This window comes from Pelophylax lessonae, assembly GCF_965119305.1.
Source record: "Pelophylax lessonae genome assembly, chromosome: 3".
In the NCBI taxonomy this organism is placed as follows: domain Eukaryota; kingdom Metazoa; phylum Chordata; class Amphibia; order Anura; family Ranidae; genus Pelophylax; species Pelophylax lessonae.
This window is the reverse complement of record NC_138770.1, coordinates 550,443,926-550,470,596: the sequence shown is the minus strand read 5'-3', so window position 1 is coordinate 550,470,596 and position 26,671 is coordinate 550,443,926. Positions and strand designations below refer to the sequence as shown.

At 41.6% G+C, this 26,671-nt stretch overlaps 1 protein-coding gene across 1 annotated transcript in view; it reads right to left on the bottom strand.

Annotated features, from left to right (window-relative positions):
• The window catches only part of LOC309551420 (kinesin-like protein KIF28P), a gene marked incomplete at its 5' end in the record, with an annotated part of 119,738 nt that overhangs the window by 61,273 nt on the left and 31,794 nt on the right, over positions 1-26,671 (bottom strand). Inside the window, 10 exons of the mRNA XM_082251994.1 lie at positions 59-193; positions 2,283-2,554; positions 4,383-4,490; positions 4,787-4,905; positions 11,472-11,616; positions 13,699-13,822; positions 17,068-17,122; positions 22,211-22,301; positions 24,285-24,406; positions 24,922-25,064. Coding sequence (XP_082108120.1) covers positions 59-193; positions 2,283-2,554; positions 4,383-4,490; positions 4,787-4,905; positions 11,472-11,616; positions 13,699-13,822; positions 17,068-17,122; positions 22,211-22,301; positions 24,285-24,406; positions 24,922-25,064 — 1,314 coding nt within the window. The remainder of the gene's footprint in view (positions 1-58; positions 194-2,282; positions 2,555-4,382; positions 4,491-4,786; positions 4,906-11,471; positions 11,617-13,698; positions 13,823-17,067; positions 17,123-22,210; positions 22,302-24,284; positions 24,407-24,921; positions 25,065-26,671) is intronic.

Here is a 26,671-nt window from a genome sequence, read left to right as displayed (position 1 = left end):
TGATGACACTGCTATATTTCCTTTAATAAAAAATTAGGCCACCAAACATCTCACACACCCAAGCTGTATCCCTCGGTTTGTGGCTTCCTTCAGCCATCGAACTCCTAGACACTGTTGGATATGAATTTGAAAAACTATGTTCCTTCCCAGCAGTTCCAAAGGATCGATAACAATGTCTTCTTCAGTTAAAGGCCTATAAAAATATGAGATGAAAGTTTAGGCTAAAGCCATTTATTTTTAGTTAAATCCACCTTATATTATTGATGGTTTTCAGTTGACATGTTTTGTTACCAGTCTGCCAAATTCAAATAAATCAAATCTAGAATTTACAAGTTTCCAGTTGTGCAACCTGGCTGAGCACTGTGCAATCAACCAATTACATCTACAATTTCAGGGTCAGAAAAATGTCTTGAAACTGTCTCCATAATTTCTTTTTAGCTGTTTGTAGGACACAGGTAGCAAAAACATGTTCAGACAAATATACAGTGTAATACTAATTTATTTATACTAATAATAATTTTGTAAAATATGTGGATTTTTCCTAAATTATTTTGGATGCTTAAACAGCAATAACTATGAATCTTTTGCTCTCAGGCTGGAAATTTTGATTGTTTTCATCCACCATTGCATATTTCAGTATCACCTGTTGCTTTCTCCATATTATAAAATACATGTAAAATCCAGACAGAGAAAGAAACCCTGATAGTGACCATGTCATAAAATACTGTAAATCAGTCAGAAGGTCAGACTGTTTAACTCTAAAACACCTGCCAAAAACTCAACTAGTGGGCTGACCCTTGAATGCATTTGGTAAAATAGTTTTAGATGCATTAATCGAATAGATATTGGAAAACATTTAACAATTATGAGCTATTGAGGAGGCACTGTTACTTTGCCTGAATAGACAAAGAAACACTGGGGCGGATTTACTAAAGACAAATAGACTGTTTGCTTTGCAAGTGAATTCTCCCTTAGCTTAGTGAATGTGATCAAATTTACTTTGCAAAGAATGCCCAATCATGTGCAGGGAAAAAAAATCTAGTTTGCTATAGAACAAATCAGTAAAAGCTAGATCCTGAATAATTGCTATGGGAAGGTCACTATTCTTTTCCCACTTGTAAGTCTCCTGCAAATATTGTATCTTTAAAATTATTGGTAAAATTAGTGCTAAAAATAGTGTCCATTTGGGAAGCACATGTCACTTTATGGCTTTTGTACAAGAGCATCTATTTGCTTTTCTCCTCATGCAGATCAAGTTGAATGCAAAAGCAACTTGAATAATATTTGAAGATGGTCAGAAACCAAGCTTTGAAGAAGCAAGAACCATCTAAATGTAAGCTAAATGCACTTGCATACTTTATTTGCCATCTAAAAAATCCTTCAGCTGGCCATACATCAGTAGCATTTCATTCACAATTTTTCGTTTTAAGTACATTTGTTTTTTTTTTTAATGGTTATTGAATGTAAAAGCAAATACAATTTATAAGTACTTTTTGAATATCATTCATTAAAGTGGTTGTTAAGCCACTGTGTCATATACCTACAATTTCCTCTGTTATGTTAAATGATGTACGTGAGCGCTGAGCGGTGCTATGAAAAAACGTGTACAGTGGCGTATTTTTAGAAAAACACATATGCTGGGGCACATCATTTAATATAACAGGGGAAATTGTAGGCATGAGACACAGTTATGAAAGCAGCAGGAGGGGAGGACCAGGGAGTGGATTGGAGTTGACAGGCAGGGAGGGGGGAGAGAGGATAGAGGAGAGCAGCATATGACGGAGGCACGTAAACTGACCACAGTGTCAGGGCTCAACAGCCAGGATCAACCAGGTATTTTAGATTATACAAAGTGCCAAATTACACAGCACAAGCTGTATAACATGCTTTAAAGGAACAGGATCAATAGTTTTTGTTTTTTAGAGTTACAACCACTTTAAGTCTCTAAATGTACTAAGAAGTTTTGCATGAATGTTTGTTTAAAAACGACTTAAACTTTAAAGTAGTGTATTGCCAGCGTTAGACATATGTCTCATATGTATGCCCTGGTATGGTGATGTGATCAAAATGTAGTACTGACTAAAAAAATAATGTATAGTATGTAGTCTTACTTCTTCAGGTTTATTTAAAATTAGACAGACTGATAGGTATTTATTGGTTGCTGCTAGCAAGCAACATTACAATTTATTGTTTGGATCAACTAAACAATATTCACTGCTTGTATCCCCAAAGCTTTTGAAACATTTTAATAATTGTGCCCACCAATATGAGCATAAAAGTACCTTCCACAGCTGGAACAGGGGGTAATATTTATCATGAGAACGGCTTCCTCTGCCCCTTCGGAATCCAGAACTTCGGTCTGTTCTTCCAACTTCATACTATAAGCTAAAGACTGAAGCCAGATGTGAGAGGATCCTAAATGTATAACCTCTACCGGGTCCCAGAATGGATCACATTTACGGTCAAAGTTGATGTCTCCATCCAGAAATCTCTGATACAATTCTTCCATCAGAAACTTCCTATTAATGAACTTGGATTTTGACCACATCCATACCTCAAATTAAACAAATATGATATTATTAATCTGAGAAAATATAAAAGATTGCCTCTGGGTATGTAGACTTATCTACGAAAATGAAAAGGTTTTTTAGAGGTTTATGTTCTATCTGTATTGGACAGAGTGTTAGGAAGTGAGGCAATTTGGAGTTAGGAAAAATGGTACAATAAAAAGAGGAAAATGTAAAAAAATTGAAAATTAAAGCTTTATTTTTTTTTCTTGGCATTCTACTCCAATTTAAATACATCTACCCTTCCATAATAAGAGAAACAAAAACACAAGAGAAAACTGAAATATAGATTTGGGGCACATTCAGTTATGTAATTTGCAGTAAAATTACACCCCGACGCAGGGCCGTCTTTTCCACTGGGCATACCCGGCGGTTGCCCGGGGGCCCCACTTGCCAAGGGGCCCCACATGGATCGATGGATTGGTGGCATGTGATGTCCCACTCCCTGGTGGTCTAGGGCCCCCCCTGTTCCGTTGTCCGCCGGGCGTCCGGGCCCCCCCCCCCCCTTGTTGCTTCCTCCCCTCCGGTCCGGAGTTCGGCGGCGGCCGTGGGTGGCTCGAGTCTGCACTGCACACACTGGTTGCTAAGGCCAGCCCGATTGGCATCTAGCAACCAGTGACGTAAGCAGCGGAGCAGACCCAGGATGCACAGCGCCGCCGCTGCAGCCGAGGACTCGGAGGTGGATCCTCCTCCTCGTCGGCTCTCCTCCTCACTCTCCTCTCCTCCGGCTCCGTCCGTCGAGTCGACCCTAGAAGAAGACTGGCTCCACCTCCGCCTCCTCCCACCTCCTCCCATGCCATGTGCAGCCGTGTAAGGTAAGGTAAGTCTGCCAGACTGCCACAGCCTGCCAGTTTTTTTTAACTCATTCTCAATTCTCATGGCATGATGTGAAGTGATAATGATGGCAATGTATGATGATGGGATCTAATCGATGTGACAGTGAGTGACACAAGAGACAGTCAGACAACTACTACCTGTCCTGGCTGGCTGGAGGATATACTACCTACTATATATTGGTCCCTGGCCTATATGTATATAGTAAGGTATATATTATCCTCCAGGTAAGTAGTTGTACTCTCTTGTAGTATAGTGTTCCCTGTAATGTGTATATAGTCTATATACATATTACAGGGAACACTATATACTACAAGAGAGTACAACTACTACCTGGAGTATATACCTTACTATATACATATTACAGGGACCAATATATACTACAAGACAAGAGACAACTACCTGGAGTATATTATATACCTTACTAACTATATACATATTACATGGAACACTATATACTACAAGAGACTCTTGTAGTATATATTGGGCCCTGTAATATGTATATAGTAAGGTATATACTCCAGGTAGTTGTCTCTTGTAGTATATATTGGTCCCTGTAATGTGTATATAGTCTATATACATATTACAGGGAACACTATATACTACAAGAGAGTACAACTACTACCTGGAGTATATACATTAATATATACATATTACAGGGACCAATATATACTACAAGATCAAAGATATAAATAACCGCGCTGAGCATGCATTCTCGTGCATGATTGTGTAGCCAGGGGGGCCCCAGTGCACTGCTTTGCCCAGGGGCCTATAAGGCTCTTAAGATGGCACTGCCCCGACGCATTGCATGGTAGTGGAAATGACAACAATGCGTGTGCATTAAAGAAGCACAAACACAAATATGGTATGAAAGACATGAATAAAAATTGTACAAAAGATTATAAGCATTATATAGAATATTGAGCAGTGTGCTGTTTTCTTGCATGCAGAAAAATACTCATACATGTATTGTACTGATACCTGTTGGGTTTTTGTGCTGGTTACTTTTACCACAATGTCTTTCTGAAGATCATAGCCTCTGGAATCTGTCAGAGCCAGATTTTTTACCTTTAGCTCAAATTTCAGGTCCTGCACAAAATGTAAAAATACCATCAAGCATAGGATTTGAGTTCTAAATGCACACACAATATTTTCATCATTCCTTCTTTGAAAATCTTCAAAACTTGTGTCAGCCTTTCCTGAAGTCTGGCTGTTCATAAATGTTGTGGCATTCAGATGTATCGTATACTTTTGTAATGTCCTCCAAAAAATACAAATGAAGGGAAAAAAGGTTAATATTACTTCCACCAAAGTTTTCAGTAGAACTATAGTTAAAAGCAAATAGTCTAAGGAGCTATTTGTTGTCATTGGGTTCCATTGCTTACCTTCGATAACTCTTCACTCATCTGATTTACTTCAGCTACCAGGGGCATCAGTTTAATATAGTCATGAAAGACAGCCAGGACACTTGGGTCAGGTTTGCCATCTTTACTGCTTATAGCACCTGGATGAAAAGAAGAATTAATCGAACCAGAAAGGCTCATATTTAAAGCCTCTCTCTTGCTATTAAAAAATAAATACATAAAAGACCAGACTGCAAAGACTATGTATAGTCAAGCAAAGAATGTGTGAGACAAGCAAGTATTAATGCTTTTCTTTTCCGACTGGGATTCTTTTTAGCTTTTTATAAAATAGCAACAAAATTGTTTTAAAGGGACTGTTGGGAGTACCTAAGACATATAAGCCAGGGGCTCATTCAGCCCACAGATTCCACCTAATACAACCACAGTCTAAAATCACTTACAGTTGTGAGACCCAGATTGAAAAATTCCAAACAGAAGGTACTGGGCATAGCTATAGAAGGAAAGAACAGTGTTTAAGAAAGAGAATGAAATCTTTCACCTAAAACCATTTCAGGGCTAATGTTAATGTGAACAAATTGGACAATTTTTTTTGTTAAACTTCAACAAATTGGACAATTTTACAGGATCCCAACTCTCTGCAAAGCCCCGGTCATGTATGTGCAGATCTCAAGGCAGCATCAGAAGAGAACATGCGCGTGCATCAATGTACAGAACAAGGTTTTTTTTTTGTCAGACGGTTGTGTGTGCAGGCATGTTTGTGGGAACATACAAATTCATATGCATTCTAATTCACATGGGCAAGCTGCATGGACAAATGGGCATGCAGGCACATGAGTACGCACACCTTATACCAGTCTTGGTGCATAAAAAAGCCTATATAAGAATAGAGCTAAGCCAAGATGTTGCTGAATGGTTTTCAGCTGTTACCCTACAGCCTGTTCCTGTGATCTGCTTAACTGTTGCTGCCTCGGCATGCTCCTGCACTTGTCTCTGCTCAGATTCCCTGTTGTAACACAGCTTGATTCTGATCTCCTCTTCATTTGCCTGCTTGTTGCTGACTTGGCTAGTGCCTGACTACAGCTCTTCTCTGCTGAATTCCTGGTATGACCTCAACCTGCCTCAAAACCACCACTCCGCTTTCTGCCTCCGGCCTGCTTCCAGACCACAACTCTGCCTTCTGCCTTTCTTCCTCGGCCTGCAGACCACAACTCTGCCTTCTGCCTTTCTTCCTCGGCCTCCAGACCACAACTCTGCCTTTCTTCCCCGGCCTGCTTTAAAACCACAAATCTGCCTTCTGCCTTGCTTTCTGCCTGCTTCCTCAATTGTTAATCGTGGTCTGTCTCTGACCACACTTTTAGCCTATCATGGGTTCAGGAGTTCTTGCCAGCTGCTGTCCAGCCTGTTTTATGACAGTGACCCCTCTTGCAGCCCTGCCCCTTGTTGATCCTCATATCAGTCTGCATGTGCACCTCAAACACACCTCTCTATGCCCACTTCCTTCACTTGTTTTCCATTACAGGGGTATTTGTATGAGAGGTGTAAAAAAAAAGCCCTTATCATCTTGGCATCTAACCAGGCACATAATATCAGAATGGCACCATATGCCAGATGTAGCAGCAGAACACTACAGGCTAGGGTGGGAAATAAGGTGAAAGAAGTGGGCTTAGATCAATGAGAAACATGATAAATATTAAGACCGCTGCCTAGGGGCTGCAGATTTGCTGCTCCCCAACAAAGTGACAGACTGTTAATCCACTGCTGGGATTTCTGAGATAAGCATGGGAGAGTTAAGAAAAGCAGTTAGCCATCCACATGAACAGGAAATCATATCTGTGGAATTGTTCTATACACAGTTTACATTATTGTGTAAAGTGAATGGTGCGCCTTCCAAAATAGTGTAAAGGTGATATACACTTAACATAAACAGTTAATCATAATATAAACCTCCTTGTGACATGAGAATGGTGATATAAAACTCAATAAGATAAAAAATCAAAATTGAATCAAAATATATATCACAATGTGTAGTGAATTATCCACAGTCCTTATGCGCAAAAAGTTCACAAATAAAAAGAAAATATAATAAAGTTCTTCGTAGGTTCCTGTGGTAACAAATATGTGAAGTGATGGAGAATCCAAAATATAATCAGTGTAGTGATGAACAACTGGTTAAATCCCTCCACCTTGTGAAATGCCTCCTTACCCGGCGGATATAAGAGAAGTGCCTTAGAATATATTCTTGTGTATTAGCTCTACAAATCTCAACATAAACACCTCCACTCATGCACCAATCCACCAGTGTGAAAGCCAATATAAGCCTCTTACCAGACACAGGAAAATAGACAGCTTTATAACGAACGGCTGAAACTGGCAAAAAATCCTCCTGTCTCTCTCAATGAGGGTAGATGGTTAACGGCTCACACGATGATTCGGCAGCATATGTAAAAAGTGTAGGGAAGCTGATAGTGCATTACCTCAAATGATTTTTATTTCACAAAACAAGATTGCACTTACATGATTCAAGTTGGTACAGGCAAGACGAATATTCTTAAAGGCAGAGGATCTCTGTATTGACTCGTGTCCGGCTGCAGCACGGACTGCGAGTGACGCAATGACGGCACGCCTACCGCTGACGCATTTCCTCCAATAGAGCTTCGACTGAGAATGGGAATTCAGTCGAAGCCCTATTGGAGGAAACGCGTCAGGAGGGAGGCGTGCCGTCATTGTGTCACTCGCAGTCCGTGCTGCAGCCGGACACGAGTCAATACAGAGATCCTCTGCCTGTAAGAATATTCGTCTTGCCTGTACCAACTTGAATCATGTAAGTGCAATCTTGTTTTGTGAAATAAAAATCATTTGAGGTAATGCACTATCAGCTTCCCTACACTTTTTACATATGCTGCCAAATCATCGTGTGAGCCGTTAACCATCTACCCTCATTGAGAGAGACAGGAGGATTTTTTGCCAGTTTCAGCCGTTGGTTATAAAGCTGTCTATTTTTCTGTGTCTGGTAAGAGGCTTATATTGGTTTTCACACTGGTGGATTGGTGCACGAGTGGAGGTGTTTATGTCGAGATTTGTACAGCTAATACACAAGAATATATGTCGAGATTTGTACAGCTAATACACAAGAATATATTCGAAGGCACTTATCTTATATCCGCCGGGTAAGGAGTCATTTCACAAGGTGGAGGGATTTAACCAGTTGTTCATCACTACACTGATTATATTTTGGATTCTCCATCACTTCACATATTTGTTACCACAGGAACCTACGAAGAACTTTATTATATTTTCTTTTTATTTGTGAACTTTTTGCACATATGGACTGTGGATAATTCACTACACATTGTGATATATATTTTGATTCAATTTTGATTTTTTATCTTATTGAGTTTTATATCACCATTCTCATGTCACAAGGAGGTTTATATTATGATTAACTGTTTATGTTAAGTGTATATCACCTTTACACTATTTTGGAAGGCGCACCATTCACTTTACACATATTATTCATCACTATTCTGGGAGCAGCCTTTCACACATCAGCGCACCCTTTTTCTTTTACACAGTTTACATTATTGTCACAGTTTACATGGGCACAAGGAAACCAGAGTTGGCTGCAAAGCAGTTTTAAATGTGTAGCTGACTACAGAAGAAATAGGTAATTTTTGTGTCTGCAGAAAATACCAAAATTGCTTATGTAGCAACTTGATTTCATTTTATGTAGGTGGAATAACTTTTTTTTTTTAAATGTAATAATAATTATTGTCATATAAATGTTACAAAGTAGATAAAACATTGCATCATTGTAGCATAGAACCAACAGTGAATCAAAAATTGGTTGTATAAGCGCTTGTTGTATACAGAACAATCGCTATTACAAGATCAGTAAAGTAAATGTAAAATAGCCAAGATGCATAGTGGGGTGATGGGTATTAACCAAGAAGATTTAAGGTTTGGATAGTAGTCCAGATGCCAGGCATAGTAAAGTGAACTCTCTTGGGTCTGACGGCTTGGGAAATGCCTAGGAATCATCTTTTAAACCAGTGTATATTTATTTAGGTTTGGTGCCTGAGTTATGAACCAATGATCTCAATCTCTATGGAATTAGATTTAGCCTTCCAAGTTGGAAAGCTAAGCAATGCTTTTAGGTGACTGTAAGGTTCATCTGAGTCTTAGCATTGGAAATGTTAGGTACCAAGGAGCCTCTCCACTTCCTAAGAATTACCAATCTACCAGTGAATAGGATATGGAAGACCATGGGCCTAAACTCTGTTGGGAAGGTGCCTAATCCTATGCGGAGTAGTGCTAATGCAGCCTTGGGTTTAGTGGAACCTGTAACCTCAGATATGAGTGTGAATGTCTTATTCCAGAAACTTTTCAGCTGTGGACAATCCTGCAATGTATGTATCAGGGATCCTACTCTTTGACAGCCTCTCCAACAAAGGTCGCCATCTATGTTTGTAAATTTCGCTAAACATACTGGGGTTAAATACCACCTATGGATTATTTTTCAGAGACTTCCCAGAAGTTTATACACTTGGTATGAGATGAATTGTAGTATATGGCCTTTAGCCACTCCAAATCTGAGAATACAGAACCCAACTCTTGCTCCCATTTTAGTAGGGAAGAGGATTTCACAATGCTGCTTTAGATTGAATGAGATTATATAGGATAGTGATACCCTTTCCTTAGGATAAGTTGAGGTCCAGTAAGACCAGGCTAAAATGGGTAGCCCAAAGGAATGGTTTGAATTTCGTTGTAGGTAGGCTTAGATTTGTAGAAGTGTGAATTGGTCTAATGGCAAAACTTTTAGAGACTTTCTGAGAGTACTGAGGGGGGTGGTGGAATTACATTTTAAAAGACTAGTCCCCCCAGAAAAGACATTAAGATATATCCAGAGTCTGGTAGTCTGTGTCACCTGCTGGTTTCTTATATCTCTTGGTTATTCCAATGGTGACACATCCCTCTCATATTTTCTGTCTCCGTTTACTCCCACTTTGGAATTTTTGGTGTTCCCACTGAACTTAGGGTGTTCCTATTTCTGTTGCATTCTGCAAAATATAAAATACATTGGACAATCCAACTAGGAGAGAGGGCTCCACTTGTGATGGCCTTATCTGGAGTACAGACTTGAAAACTTTAGCAGAGATATTTCTCCAGAAAAGTCCCTGAGAGGCACAAAATGTTGTACTTGTCTAATGTTTCTGTTTTAGGGGAAGTGACACGGAGGAGCAGAAATATGGGTTACACTTGTATTGTGGGTCACAGGACTGCCCTTTTTTTTGCTCTTCTGTGACCCAGAGTCAGCTTATAGCGGGCTATTGCCCCTTCCAGTTGACATGGCAGAGCCTATCCAGGCTAAAAGTATCCTGACAATAATAAAAGGATCCACCCAGCTGCCTAATTGACAGCTGGCTCCTCCTTTCAGCACACGTCTGAGAGCCATAGCCAGCTGCTCCCACCCCATCTACAGCCTGGTACTCAAGTGAGTGCTGGAGGAGCAGAGCAGGGAGTGGTGACTGACAGCCACTCCTTTATGCTACAAACAGACTGAGAATTGAGTGATCAGCAGTCATATGATCACTCAGTTCTCAGTTTTAGAGCCTGCATGGGAAAGCTGCAGCATCACACCAATGGATAGTACAGCGTGCAGCGCTATCAAATAAGTGATGTGAAATTATTACAAAAAAAATTAAATAAAAAGCATCACCATAACAGGTATATATAGTATAGTGACAATCTTGTGACCATAAAATAACAAAGTACTGTATTTTTTGGCGTATAAGACTACTTTTGAAACTCAAAAAAATCCCCCAAAAATGGGGGGTCATCTTATACGCCAAGTATAATATCTCCAAAGTAACCTAAGTATAAGTATTACCGGTAGATCATGTAATAGGGGGGTCGTCTTATACGCCCAGTCGTCTTATACACCGGAAAATATGGTACACAAATAAAGAAATAAGAGTCCATAACCAATGAAGATAAAACACCCAAAAGATGCACCATAAGTCCCAGCAGATGTTAGCAGTCCCGGAGGGGTCTTCCCAGTGTGAGGTAGGAAAAGGACAACACCCCTGGTCAGAATGGTATATAAATAGCTGCTTACCAGAAGTTCATGGCCATTCAACCTAATGAACTGGCCGCAAACACAACTCACAGAGCCGATGCACAAGATCCAGTAAGGTCACTCATCAGATAGTCTCAGGCAAGACAGAAGAGGGAGACCCGTGGATGGCATATAAATGAAGGCGACAGGGGAAAAAGCCACATAGCATAACCCTGATTTTAACTAAAAAGGCTTTATTAAAATTCCACTTACATAAAATCCAATATACAGGTGCATATCAACAATCGTGAAGGCTGTGGAGAGAGTGTGTCTGAATCGTGAAGGCTGTGTCTCTCCACAGCCTTCATGATTGTTGATATGCGCCTTTATATTGGATTTAATGTAAGTGGAATTTTAATAAAGCCTTTTTAGTTTAAATCAGGGTTACGCTATGTGCCTTTTTCCCCTGTCTCCTTCATTTATATGCCATCCACGGGTCTCTCTCTTCTGTCTTGCCTGAGACTATCTGATGGTAGTCTCATCTGATAAACCCCATACTTCCCCTTTATTGTCCAGACTTTGTAACCACTTTAATCAGGCCAAAGTCATAATATATAAATTACTCTGATTATGAAAGGAAGAGATGCATACCCAGTTTATCTACACTAAAACCCTCTGCTGCTGCCAGTTCAGACTGAAAGAAATCATAGTCAAACTTGCTGATGTCCTCAGAGCCACGTTCAGCTGGAAACCCAATGTAAAGATATCCACTGTTTGAACCAAGGATTAGACGGTCCTGGGGACATAAGAGTTTATATTAAAGAAAACCACAGTAATACCCCTTAACCAATGATCAAATATCAACAGGTTTAAATAATAAACATTTTCTTTTCCAGAATTGCAGATATTTTTCACTGTAAACACAAAAACCTTACCCGTGTCACATGATTTCAATAAACATACAGTATGTCAAGTGATTTATTTATTTCCATTCCATGACATATCCAAATCTATATGACAAATAAAAAGGCTGAAAAAGTAACCTTATACCATCCACAGTATCTCAGTGATACACCCCTCACATTTTTGTAAATGTTTTATTATATCTTTTCATGTGACAACACTGAAGAAATTACACTCTGCTACAATGTAAAGTAGTGAGTGTACAGCTTGTATAACAGTGTAAATTTGCTGTCTCCTCAAAACAACTCAACACACAGCCATTAATGTCTAAATCGCTGGCAACAAAAATGAGTAGACCCCCTAAGTGAAAATGTCCAAATTGGGCCCAATTAGCCATTTTCCCTCCCTGGTGTCATGTGACTCGTTAGTGTTACAAGGTCTCAGGTGTGAATGGGGAGCAGGTGTATTCGATTTGGTGTTATCACTCTCACTCTCTCATACTGGTCACTGGAAGTTCAACATGGCACCTCATGGCAAAGAACTCTCTGAGGATCTGAAGAAAAGAATTGTTGCTCTACATAATGATGGCCTAGGCCAGTGATGGCGAACCTTGGCACCCCAGATGTTTTGGAACTACATTTCCCATGATGCTCTTGCACTCTGCAGTGCAGTGGAGCATCATGGGAAATGTAGTTCCACAACATCTGGGGTGCCAAGGTTCGCCATCACTGGCCTAGGCTATAAGAAAATTGCCAAGACCCTGAAACTGACCTGCAGCACGGTGGCGAAGACCATACAGCAGTTTAACAGGACAGGTTCCACTCAGAACAGGCCTCACCATGGTCAACCAAAGCAGTTGAGCGCACGTACTCAGCGTCATATTAAGAGGTTGTCTTTGGGAAGTAGACTTATGAGTGCTGCAAGCATTGCTGCAGACGTTGAAGGGGTGGGGGGTCAGCCTGTCAGTACCCAGACCATACGCCGCACCATGCATCAAATTGGTCTGCATAGCTGTCGCCCAGAAGAAAACCTCTTCTAAAGATAATAGACTTTCAAAAAAGCATGCAAACAATTTGCTTAAGACAAGCAGACTAAGGACATGGATTACTGGATCCATGTCCTGTGGTCTGATGAGACCAAGATAAACTTATTTGGTTCAGATGGCGTCAGACGTGTGTGGCGGCAACCAGCTGAGGAGTACAAAGACAAGTGTGTCTTGCCTATAGCCAAGCATGGTGGTGGGAGTGTCATGGTCTGGGGCTGCATGAGTGCTAAACTACAGTTTATTGAGGGAACCATGAATGCCAACATGTACTGTGACATACTGAAGCAGAGCATGATCCAGAGACTGGGCCGCAGGGCAGTATTCCAACATGATAACGACCTCAAAAACACTTCAAAGATGACCACTGCCTTGCAAAAGAAGCTGAGGGTAAAGGTGATGGACTGGCCAAGCATGGCTCCAGACCTAAACCCTATTGAGCATCTTTAGGGCATCCTCAAATGGAAGGTGGAGGAGCGCAAGGTCTCTAACATCCATCAGCTCCGTGATGTCATCATGGAGGAGTGGAAGAGAACTCTAGTGGCAACCTGTGAAGTTCTGGTGAGCTCTATGCCCAAGAGGGTTAAGGCAGTGCTGGAAAATAATGGTGGCCACACAAAATATTGACACTTTAGGCCCAATTTGGACATTATCACTTAGGGATGTGCTCATTTTTGTTGCCAGCAGTTTGGACATTAATAGCTGTATGTTGAGTTAGTTTGAGGGGACAGCAACTTTACATTGTTATACAAGCTGTACACTCACTAATTTACATTGTAGCAAAGTGTCATTTCTTTAGTGTTGTCACATGAAAAGATATAATAAAATATTTACAAAAATGTGAGGGGTGTACTCATTTTTGTGAGATACTGTATATAATAGGATGGCATAAACATGTCATAATTTAAACCCAAAACTCCTTCAATAGCTTACCAGGTGTTGCAGTTTAGTGTCCATGACAATAGGGACGCCATTAACAACAACCTTAGCCTTGCCATAAGGTTTTATTAACACCTTGTTTTCAAAGTTTGTCAAAGTAGCGTGCTTTGGTAAAATTCTAAGCGAGAAAAAAAGGTACATGTAAAAATGAGATAACCATTAACCATTACCTTTTAACATCACATGCACCACATAAAAGACTTGCACATAATCTCTTTACAAGGCACCCCGAAAACTAGACTCCCAACTTGAGATGCTGTGCAACAACAGAACTATACATTCTCCTATAAGAACAGTCCAAGCTTCTGAGCAAACAATGTCTAAACTCAATTCAATGTGGGTTGATCTGCAAATTTCTGGAATGGGAAGGCCTTAACAGCCTGGTTTCACGAGTCCCAGTGCAGAGAAAGTAACCATAGGGTCTTTCACCTCCACCATTACCAGCCAATATTCAAACCATGCAGTTCTCTTCTATACCACTTAGGTCAGTGGTTCATAACTCCTGTCCTCAGGACCCACTAACAGGTTTTCAAGATAACTGAAATACATTACAGGTGATATAATTTGCTGCTCAGTGATTGCAGTATTCTAGTCTGCATCTCCCCAAGGTAATACTTAAAATCTGGCCTGTTAGTGGGTCCTGAGGACCGGAGTTAAGAACCACTGACTTAGGGTGTTGCATCCCACTTGTTATCTTCCAGACACTGATTCATGTCCTTCACAGAGCCAGGATGCCCAACACAGCAGACAGCTGTACTATATCCCTTTCCACTTTTCTAGAATGCTAAAAAAAAAAAAGAACAAAAAAAGTATCACTTTATAGAGTATATATACAGATTATCTCACATGAGTGCCCACCTTGCTTAAAAAATACAATTACACACATACAGCGAATTGAAAAAAAAATTCATACCCCTTGAAATTCTCCACATTTTGTCATGGATTTTATGTGATACACAAACACAAAGTGGCTCATAATTGTGAAGTGGAAGGAAAATGATAAATGGTTTTCAACATTTTTTACAAATAAATATTTGCAAAGTGTGGCGTGCATTTGTATTCAGTCCCCTTTACTCTGATACCCCTAACTAAAATCTAGTGGAACCAATTGCCTTTAGAAGTCACCTAATTAGTAAATAGAGTCCACCTGTGTGTAATTTATTCTCAGTATAAATACAGCTGTTCTGTGAAGCCCTCAGAGGTTTGTTAGAGAACCTTAGTAAACAAACAACACCATGAAGGCCAAGGAACACACCAGACAGGTCAGGGATAAAGTTGTGGATAAGGGTTGGTTATAAAAATTATCACAAGCTTCGAACATCTCACGGAGAACTGGTCAATCGATCATGCAAAAATGGAAAGAGTATGGCACAACTGCAAACTTACCAAGACATGGCAGTCCACCTAAACTGACAGGCCGGGCAAGGAGAGCATTAATCAGAGAAGCAGCCAAGAGGCCCATGGTAACTCTGGAAGAGCTGCAGAGATCAACAGCTCAGGTGGGAGAATCTGTCCACTGGACAACTATTAGTTATGCACTCCACTCTGGACTTTATGGAAGAGTGGCAAAAAGAAAGCCATTGTTGAAAAAAAAGCCATAAGAAGTCCTGTTTGCAGTTTGCTGGAAGCCATGTGGGGACGCATATATGTGAAAGAAGGTGCTCTGGTCAGATGAAACCAAAATTGAACTTTTTGGCCTAAAAGCAAAACGCTAGGTATGGCATATGCACTAACACCGCACATCCCCCTGAACACACCCTCCCCACCGTGAAAAATGGTGGTGGCAGCATTATGTTGTGGGGATGCTTTTCTTCAGCAGGGACAGGGAAGCTGGTCAGAGTTGATGGGAAGATGGATGGAGCCAAATACAGGGCAATTTTAGAAGAAAGCCTGTTAGAGTCTGCAAAAGATTTGAGACTGGGGCGGAGGTTCACCTTCTAGCAGGACCCTAAACATACAGTCAGAGCTACAATGGAATGGTTTAGATCAAAGCATATCCATGAGTTAGAATATAGAATGAACCAGTCAAAGTCCAGACCTAAATCCAATTGAGAATCTCTGGCAAGAAAATTGCTGTTCACAGATGCTCTCCATCCAATCTGACAGAGCTTGAGTGATTTTGCAAAGAAGAATAGGCAAAAATCTCAATCTCTAGATGTGCAAAGCTGGTAGAGACATACCCAAAAAGACCTGCAGTTGTAATTGCAGAAAAAGGTGGTTCTACAAAGCATTGACTCTGACTCAGGAGGGCTATATACAAATGCACGCCACACTTTTCAGATATTTAATTGTAAAAAATGTTAAAAACCATTTATCATTTCCACTTCACAATTATGTGACACTTTCGTGTTGGTCTATCACATAAAATCCCAATAAAATACATTTACGTTTTTGGATGTAACATGACAAAATGTACAAAATTTCAAGGGGTATGAATATTTTTTCATGGCACTGCACATTCTCATGTTCCAATATACCCCATGGAAATGCATGGAGAACATACAAACTCGATGCAATGTTTTTTTAAGAGATTGTTTAAAAAAAATGAAATATCATCAAAAGCTCTAAGCTCTATACTGTATGTCTCAAAAATTATATAAACTTCATATGGGTACAGTGATGCATGACTGAGTATTTGTCATTCAAACAGTGACAGCACTGAAAACTGCAAAATGGCCTGTGTGGGAAGAGGATGAAACAGTCAACTCTTCAAGTTAAAGTATAACTAAAGGCAATTTTTTTTTTTAGTTTTTGGAAAAAGTGGAGAGTGATTAGAACCTCTGTCATTTTTTTTTTGCTGTGTGTGTACCCGTTAGGGGAGATTCACCCTCTCTATTTGTACTGTTTACCTTTATTATTAAAAGTAAAAGAAAATACTAAAATTTGGGTTGTCCCCAGAAGAGGGGAAATTGTCCAATTGGGACACTAATTCTGGTGACCTGGGGGTCCCCAAAGAATTCTCTTAATTTTCAGGGATTTCCTCTCACTACCTGTGTGGTTATGGGACGGGAGGTGAAGGGGAATCTCAATGCAATGGGACACAGATGTAAAAAAAATTCTGACAGAAGTTATAACCATTATATCCAAAATAAAAATAATGGTATGGTATGTACTGTACCTGGAATGCATATTTATATTGCGTTACTTGTTAAGCTGAAACCTGGGCTTGCAATGGAAGCGCCTGCTGTGTAATCTATTCATTCAGCAGAAAAGTCACTATATTCTGCTTCATTAAACATATTGGGGGGAGAAGGAGTGGTTTGAAGACAGTGGCTCCACAATAGATCCAGGCACCCATCATTTTCAGAGAAGGACAGTGAAGAGAATAGTGTATCAGGTTTTGACTAGCTACTTAATACATACCCTAGTCCCCTCAAGGTAATTGCATTGGAAGGAGCCTGGCCAACATCAGATGACCCTGAAGCAAGAGAATGCAGTACATTTTATTTTAGATTTGCTGAACTACAACAAAGGGTATATTCTCTTACTAACTATGATAGTGAAAGTGAAATGGGATGGTGTACACTTTTAATATCAAGTCATTTGTAGGAAACATTTGATTTTTGACTTACTGTAAAATCCATTTCTCTGATGTTCATTGACTGACACAGCTCCTGAGCTTCTTGACCATTGGGTTATACTGCCCCTTCAGGAGTAGGACACTAGGCAGAAAAATAACTTGACTATGCCTATGGGCAGTCCCAGGAGGTATACTCCCTATCTCTGCTATAAGTACTCAGTTTTGTTACAAGCAGTGTCAGAACTTAGAATTACAACTCCACAGAGGGGTGGGTGCTATGTCCGTCAATGAACATCAGAGAAATTGATTTTACGGTAAGTCAAAAATCCCATTTTCACTTTTGTTCATTGACGGACACAGCTCCTGATCTTCTTGACCATTGGGACATCCCATAGCAGTGTCAAACATGAGGGGTGGGAACAGCAAGAAAAAATTCCCAAAGCTAAACTGTAGCCAACCAGGTAACAGGAGCTCAACCAAAACAACTGGAGCCCACCTGAAAAACATTACACCTCCACAGAGGGAACAAGCCCCCTAAACAGCAGCCTGCAAAACCTTGCAACCAAAAGAGGCATTCGCAGATGCCAACACATCCACCTTAATAACATTTTGTGAAAGTGTGCACCGACGACCAAGTACCCGCCTTGCACACCTGCGTTACTGATGCCTGATGACGGAAGGCCCAAGAAGCACTAAGCTTCCGCGTAGAGTGCGTCTTCACAGGGAAAGGAGGAACATGACTCTTAATCGATTAAGCCTGAGTCACCGTCTGTCTGATCCATCTAGAAATGGTCACAGGTGAAGCTGATAGTCCTTTCCAGAGGCACATCCGTAAGCAAAAACAGTGAGTTTGACTTCCCAAAAGACTCCGTAGCTGCCAGGTACACCCGAATAGCCCGAACCACATCCAGGGAATGTAACGCAATTTCCTTAGGATGTTTAGGCCTGGGACACAGGGAAAGCAACACAATGTCCTCATTCAGATGGAAATCAGAGACAATCTTCAGAAGGAATGACGGACAGGGGCGAAGAACCACCTTACCTTTGTGGATCACCAAATAAGGGAAACGACAAGACAGCGCCGCCAATTCCAACACCCTGCGCACAGAGGTGAAAGCCACCAAAAAGGCTACCTTCTGGGACAGCATAAGCAGGGGAATCTTCCGAATATTTTCAAAGCGAGGCTTCTCTAGAGCTGAAAGCACCAAGTTGAGATCCCAAGGCGGTAGTGGGAACCGCAAGAGTGGAGTCAAATGTCGAATCCCCTGAAAAAAAGTACACACCAGGTAGTGTGTGGCCAAGGCCCAAGGGTCATTGAAAGAAGACTGCCAAGGCCAAAACCTGGCCCTTAATAGTACTCAAGGTCAATCTCTGCTCAACCCCCTGTTGAAGGAAGGTCAAGACCTGAGCCACCGAAAAAAAGTGAGGGTGAACACCAAGTGACTCACACCACAAAATATACGCTATCCACGTACGTTCCCAGAGCAAGATCTTTTGGATCCTCCAGAAGAGGTCTTGAAAGGCTTTGAATCCCTGTCAGCCGACCCTGAGGGACGAAAAAACTTCCTATGAGCCGAGAAGGACGGGCCATGTCTGCGGCGAGGTTCCTTTCCCTTACTAGCCTGCAGAAGAAAGGTGCTCTTCCCCCCTGTGAGACTCTTAATGATGTCATCCAGTGTAGCTCCAAACAGTCAATCCCCTGAAAAGGTAGATCAGTTAAGGCTTTTTAAAAGTCTGGTCCGCAGACCAACATTAGAGCCACAAAACACGCCTAAGGACTACTTCCGAAACAGACAGTCTAGAAAGCAGGGGAGTCGCATCCAAAGAGGCTTCACAGATAAACTGTAGACCCTGGACCAACTGGTCTGCAAGCTCAGCAAAGGCCGGGGGGAGATGCTCACCTTCCAGGTCATGGCGTAAAAGCTTAGGCTACTAGGTCAGAGTTTGTGACACCAGGGCAATGGTGAAGACCAGTCTGAGTGCCGAGGCAGCCACAGTGAACATACTTCGGGCCACACCCTCTGCCTTTCTGTCAGCCGGATCCTTAGAAGCCAGCGATTCTTCTACTGGAATCATGGTTGCCTTATTCAACCTGAAAACTGGGGGATCCACCACCAGTGGAACAGTCCACTTCTTAAGGAGGGATTCTTCAAAGGGGTACCTCATTGCGAAAACGGAAACACCTTAGCCGCTCTAGACGGCTTGTGAGTGCCAAAGGGTACCGGTGCCTCCGTCGCAGCTTCAGCTGTGTCCTCAAGTCTCACTCACAAACACAATCAGTGCGTCTACCAGCGCCTTTTCGTGCATGGCTATAGGAGTGGAGGAATCATCCTCACTATTTGAGAACTCAGGACGCGTGGCCGCAGGGCCCCTCAGGGTGGGCCCTGTCCATGGTGGCCAAATCAAATTCAGTATATGAGACAGATAAAACAGGGGAAGACAGGAAGCAGTTTTTACTACCCCGTCACCCAAAAGCCACCTCCACCCAGGACACAACGGACTCTGGGACTGCCGTCAGTGCATCAATGGATGGTTGGTATCCGGAGGGCCTCGCTGGCTCTGAGAGAGGATTAGGTGGGGAAATGTGCTCCAATAACTCATAAGGGTACCTCACTAAAGTGCAAAAGAACACTGCCAAGGGATATCCCCACCATGCTGGTAACACCACCTGGTCGCCAGCAACAGAGCACCCCCATGAACCTGCAGCAGAGAGAGGGAGAGGACCCCACCAGACTCACCACCCCACCAGGCAGTCACAGGCAGCACCAGGATCAAAGCACTCCCCATGCGGCGTCCAGGAAGGAAAGAGGCCCAGGAATCAGCACCAAGGGATAAGGTGGGGCTCCCACTGAAAAAATTGCCGCCCAGAAGGCTCCAGAGTAACGGCCGCCATTAATTTCAATGCCGAACTAATGCAAAATGGCCTGCCGAGGCTACACAAATATGGCCGCCAGCCTACACAGAAAATAGGCTACAACAAAATGGCGGCTCAACGAGGCTCTCAGGGACCCAGGAGGGATCCCTTGGCCCAGATAAGACACAGAGCAAGAGGGGGGCATGGCAGGAGCCCCCCACCAGGTACAGTCCCCCCAGTCAATCGTCTGGTCACTGGCGGCACACCCCCCAGCCCCATCGCCGGTACAGCACCCTGCCCCAGCCCCAGGAGGTAGCCAGACCACCAAACAACCCCAGTACAGGTGAAGGGGGAATTGGAGGGCAGGTGGGGAGCATAGATGACCTACAGGATCATCAGACTCAAGGTGGGGGCCTAACAGGAAGGAGGGGAACCGGGGTCCAACCGTCCCAGGGAGGGGCCTGCGTCCACTCCAAAACCCTCCAGGGGGGGGGGGGGAACAGCTGCTCACCTACCAGGAACCAGGCGGGCACTGCTCCAGACAGAACCGCCATCGAAATGGGGGGGCTGTTGGCCTGAAGGAATGCTGCGTCGCAGGCCGAGACCTGTCTGTATGTGACCTCGCGAGGCGTGTAACCCACAGGACAGCCCTCTTCTGGTGGGGCTACATCGCAGCTGACCTAGTGTGGAGCTGAGGTCTGCGTGCAGTCGCTGGCCAGACTGGGGTGACCACTGGATCTAGATTATCCAGCCCGTCGCCCAGTCCGGCAGTTGATTGTAGATCTCACAGGAAAAAAACAATCTAAAAGGAAAAAAATTGCCAGGACCAGAGCTCCCAGCAAAGAACTAGGTTCTTACTCCTGACTAGGCAGAAAAAACTGAGTACCTATAGCAGAGTTCTTTTTCTGCCTAGTGTTCTACTCCTGTAGGGGGCAGTATAACCCAATGGTCAAGAAGATCAGGAGCTGTGTCCGTCAATGAACGAAAGAGAAAGCTCTGTTTTTAAAAATTCCGATATGATGGAAAGTTTTAAGTAGTTAACTTTATAAATTAGACTAACATGAATAAATGAACATAAATTAGAAATAGGACAACTTCTCCACCTGGCTGCTTTCCACTATCAATTTGCCTGAGAAAGAAGTTTGATATTGCAAATGAGAGTGAAATGCTAGTTCATCTCATTTTATCCCTCTACTGCAGATGACAAGAAGAATCTCCGCTAACTGGGAAGATAATATCCTTATTGTTACTTTTTTCTTCTATTTTCAAATTTTTAATCGCTCACCTGCTTGTGTACATTTTTTATAGTTTTTTTTTTTTTACATTTTTTATAGTTACTGATTTAATTTCATTCAGTTGTATTCTAATTTATGTTTCATATCTGTATGTTCTGTTGGTTTCTTTCTATTAGGGTTCTAGTTTCTAATTTATTGGTCGATTTTTATTTTTAAAATGTTTCAAAATAAAAAAAAATTCTGTATTTTGTCTATATTCTTTAATTGATTCAGTGGTCAGTAGACATAACAAATGTGGTCAGCAGGGGGAAGGGCAGATAATGCTACTTTGATGGTGACAGGATTATTGCCCCATTGTTGGTATCAGTGAGAGGGATAGTGTTCAATCATTGGTGACAGTGGATCAAATAGTGGCCCATCAATGGAGTCATATGGAGAAATTGTGCCCCTTTGGCTGTGTCAGAGGGAGGAATAGTGCCCCGTTGTACAAATGATAAAATTACTGAGGCTGCTGTGCTAACACATTAAGCAAAAAGCTGTGTAAATATTAAGTTCAAATATCCAACCATGTGCAGATGAAATAAGAAAACGGGGATATTCTTTTTAAATGATTGGATAATTGAAATTCATCTTTACACAGTTTATTGTGTGAACATTCTCATATCCTTAGTAAATCAGTATTAGAACAGTTTACCCCACAATTGGAAAAATGTTCTTTACACATACTGTAAGTGGTCACAGGAACCTCAACATAGGGACAATTTATTGGGCTGTTATTTAGGAAACCTTTTTATAATGTTTATTTTTCTATTTTTTCCTTTTATATTGGACAAAGAGGGTCAATAAGACAAGTTTGGGTCAGAACAACATGTGCATTATAAAGAAGCAGTATATTACCTTCTTGAATGAAGTATTTCAGCACTCCAGACAGCTGTGGGTCTTCATTTATATTCAGGAGGTAAGGAAATGACTGTATCATTCTCCTCTCCTTGAAGAGATGTAATCAAAGTTTGACTGAGAGTACAAGGACTTATTGCATAGAGCAAAGAAGGTGAGCAATTTCAATGATATTGTAGTCTAGTACCAAGTAGGGGTTCGGCCTATATTTCTGCTTTAAACTACATTCCCCTCCACAACAAAATCTTCTAGGACTCTTATAAGAACTTTTCAATGGACTCCTCAATGAGCTGTGAAGTTTGAAGAGAAGAGTGCTGGATACACATTGAGGTGCATGCCTACATATTATGAGGAGCTTATTTAGCCTGCTGACCTGGACCTGGACGCCTATGGCAGAGTAATGGGCCATACACACTATAAGATTTTCTGAAGACTTTTTCCTTTAGACTTACCAAAACCATATAATATGAGGTCAAACCTAAACACTTTCAATTTGTATACAGTCAGGCAGGCCCTTGCACTACATAGAAAAGGTAAATCTGAAGGAAATCTAACCACAAAAGTTGGATAGTGTGTATCCAGCTTAAGTAAACAAGAGGTCGGGAGGATCACAGGAAGCTCATTCACACAGCTTAGCTGGAAGCTACTGCCCATACACCAAGGGGTCCAGGTCTTTGTGAGATGCTGATATTCTTAAAAAAATTGCACCATATTAATGGGTATTTAAAAAAAACATATACAGTGATGCTAAAATGTTATGTAGTTGATGTGATCACAATTTCCTGGATGGGAGGTACCTTCTTTTGCTGTGTTACTCTTGGCCCGTTATATGGTGCATCAAAGCTAGACTGTGTGCTTTTGATGTGTCCAAAATAAATAACAATAAAAAGATACTAAAATGTAGTGCACATTTAAAAGAAGAATAATGCAAATCTGGACATGAATTTCATGATTTACACAAGGTAAAGCAAAACACAAAAGCCCTAAACCTTGAAACCGAATGTGACAGGTGAACGTCATCCAGGTGCTTTTTGGTGAACCTCCCTGTTCTTAGGTAACTAATCATACTAATTTTCGCCTTTTCTATTATACTGTGTATATGCAAAAATCTCTTCAGTAAGAACAGGTGCAATATAAAAGAGGACATCAAAAGTGAAGCATACAAAAAAAGTGCACATTGTGTAATAAAGGTGTCTTCTCTGAAGAGAAAGGACCTAAACCCTGAACCCCCCAGGGCGCAAGACTCCTGTCAGGGGTAGAGTACTCTTGATCCACACGGCCAGATATACCACATTCTCCAGGGGCCAGCTGAGGCAAGGTCTACTTGAGTACTAGTTGGTATCACCACCCCACCTCTCCACTGCATCCAGTCAGAGAAAACTTTGCATTCATTGAGTGATTTATTGTGATATTCACAATGCAGCAGGGCATCTGCTTGGTATGGGACCCAGAGTCTAGGAAAGATCTCTGTAGTAGCGGTGCATACTTACCAATCATGGTTAACCACGCCTTTCAAAATCGTGTGAAGCTTGTCATTCGAAAAGGAGCAGGAGCTTCTGTTTTTTGAGCGACAAACACGCATAGGCAACCTAGTCAAGAGAATGGGCTGGCCCTATGCGTCACACAAAATCGTGTGCAAATTGCTCTTTAAAAATCACGTAGCGGGAATGCTTCTTCCAACTATGTGATATGTAAATGGGGCCTAAGAGAGGGAGGGCATCCCTAGTGGCCAATCAGGTGTGTTGTGTGAAAATGTGGTTAAAAGGACTGTGCTGGCAGTAGGAGTGAGCAGCGGTGAGCTCATCAGTCTGCTGCTGGTTCCTTATTGTCCCATCACACTGGGTGCAGGGGGTACAGGTCACCAACCTGGCTCTGCTTTCTAGCAGAACTGTATAAATCACTGGATTTATACACTGGCTGCACAGAAATACAAATGTTTTGGAATATATGAATTTCAGCTGTGTATTTAGCAGTTCCCTGGAGTTTGTCCAGATTCATTACATGAGATTTTTAAGACGGCCACAGTTCAACCTTGAAAGATAGACAAAAAGCTAAAATGATGTAGTATATTGACCTGTGTTATTGCAGCAAACTGTTGCTCCCATTCTTTCCTGGCTTCTTGTAGCTGCATTTCCCATGTATTTTGAATTGCCTGTATTCTCAACTCATTTTCTGCAAGCAGTCGGCGTAGTTCTTCTATGATTTAAATACAGTTTAGAACGTATCAGTTACAGAACATGTGTGGCATGACAAGCAGGTGTGGTCTAAATTGTAGGTGTGGCTTAAAGGGGATTTCACCAAACAAACTGGCAGTTTGCAACTGAAAGCAAAGCAAATTTAACTTTTAGGCCAGGCATTGTTTAAAGGTGTAAATGTTTCTATTAAATTCACACCAATTTTTTTTACCACATCTATCATTTTCACAGCAAGGACAGTCCAATTCCCTTACATGTATTTATCATCAGCACTATCTAGAAAAGTGCTTTTTAGTAGATGAACATGTGGCTATGCATTCTTCTTTCCCTTCTACCTTAAGACAGGAAAAATTTGAGCAAATACGGGATGAAAAGAAAAGACAAAAGAATGTTCTAATTCTAGTTATATGAACTGCAAGGTGTACAAAAATACAACATATCAATCATACCAAATACAAGTTTATAATAATGTTTCTAATACATTTTTAATAAATAATTGTGCACATTTTAACATACTGGTCTCTTTTTCCACCCTCTTTCCTGAGCTCCCGAGTCCTGCCAGCCTTGATAAAAGCTTGTTATTTTCTGCTTTCAGCTCCTTAATAAGGCGCTCTGTGGGACTAGCATTGATAACAGCCTTGTTCTTAATCTTCTTTGCTCTAGTGCATGAGCAGAAACACAAATCAGTAAACTAACAAAAAACAATTAATTAGAATGTAAAGCTGTAACAATACAATGAGGTAGTTTGAAATAGACAATGAGGACACTGATCATGCGGCTTGCTTTTAAGCTTAGTACACACGGGCCAAATGTCAGACGGCATTGGCTGGTTAAACAGAAATCGCCCGACATTCAGCCAGTATGCACCGGAGTCGGTCCGTCAGAAGCCGGCCATTCAGCCTGCTTCTGTCAAAGAGGCATGACCGAAAAGGGTCTGCTGATCGCCTCCCTATCAGCGCTCTCAGCCAATGGCTGAGAGGGCTGACTGGGGTGTTCTGGCGAGAGGGACATCCCTCTGTCAGAACACAATAGAGCAGCAGGGGAGCTGGCTGTACTAAAGTCCAATAGTTAGTACAGCAGCTCCTCCTGAGCTGTCAGATTTTTTTTCGTTTAGCCCTGCTGGTTGAACAAAAAAAAACAAAAAACGAGTGTGTACGAGGCTTTGCTCAGCTTTGAATTGTTTCAAACTAACAGTAACATTGGTATGGAAAATGACAAACAGTTCTGTGATCCTACAGGGTCTTGTTTGCATTCCTTGCCTGGTCAAGAAGAATATTGTCCCACATCCCCCCCCCCTCCCCCCTTTTCTTTATAAATACAAGTAGTATATAAACAGCAGTCTCCAAAGTGACAATCAACTTTATTGACAGTTCTAGGTCACTCTTGCCAAGTCGGAGTAAGAGAAATGTTCTTAAGGTGAACCTGTCATCTTATTAAAAATATAATTAAAGATGTTTTTTTCCTGAGACCTTCCCAGTATGATGGGAATCTTTAGGTTCCATGTTTCCCATTCAGACAAGACAAGTTCTTTGGCAAATATAAACTTTTGTCTTCAGGCCCGGGGACAGATCATCACTTGTAGAAAGCTGTGTGGGAGTCATGCCTTCTCTCTTTATATATTATATGTTATGCTAGTCAAAAAGTGATGCTAAGCAAGAAGCAATCAGGAACCTTGATTTCCCATTTGGCAGAACTTTTAAGTGTCCAATATTTCAAGGGGAGAGGCTCAGTTTATTATCATCAATAAGATGATAGGTTTGCTTTAATACAGCATTTAGCATACCCTCACACCGACCTCTTACTGAGGCTCTAAATTAGAGGGCAAAAGCACAGCATATGAGACACATTTCCAATGTTATCAACTTCAGGTAATATGTTTCATGCTCAGCCTTCTCAAAACTCGGTAATTTACTCTGTCTCTCACCCAGTCCCCACAAACTCAAGGGATTCCCGGGTACCGCAAGCCTAGCAAAGGTCTACCCACACTTACATCAAGTCATTTGAGACACCACACTCTGCTTTTATGTGTTTTGGGTGTCAAACTACTTTCCCACATGCAGCAAACATACCCAACATTACAGATGACTGTCCTGTGTTGCTTCCAGACATGCACTTTATACTGACCCATATTCTAAGCCAGGGGTGTCCAAACTATGGCCCTTGAGCTGTTCAGGAACTACAATTCCCATGATGCATTGTAAATTTCTGACATTCAGAGACATAACTAGGCATGATGGGAATTGTAGTTCCTGAACAGCTGGAGGGC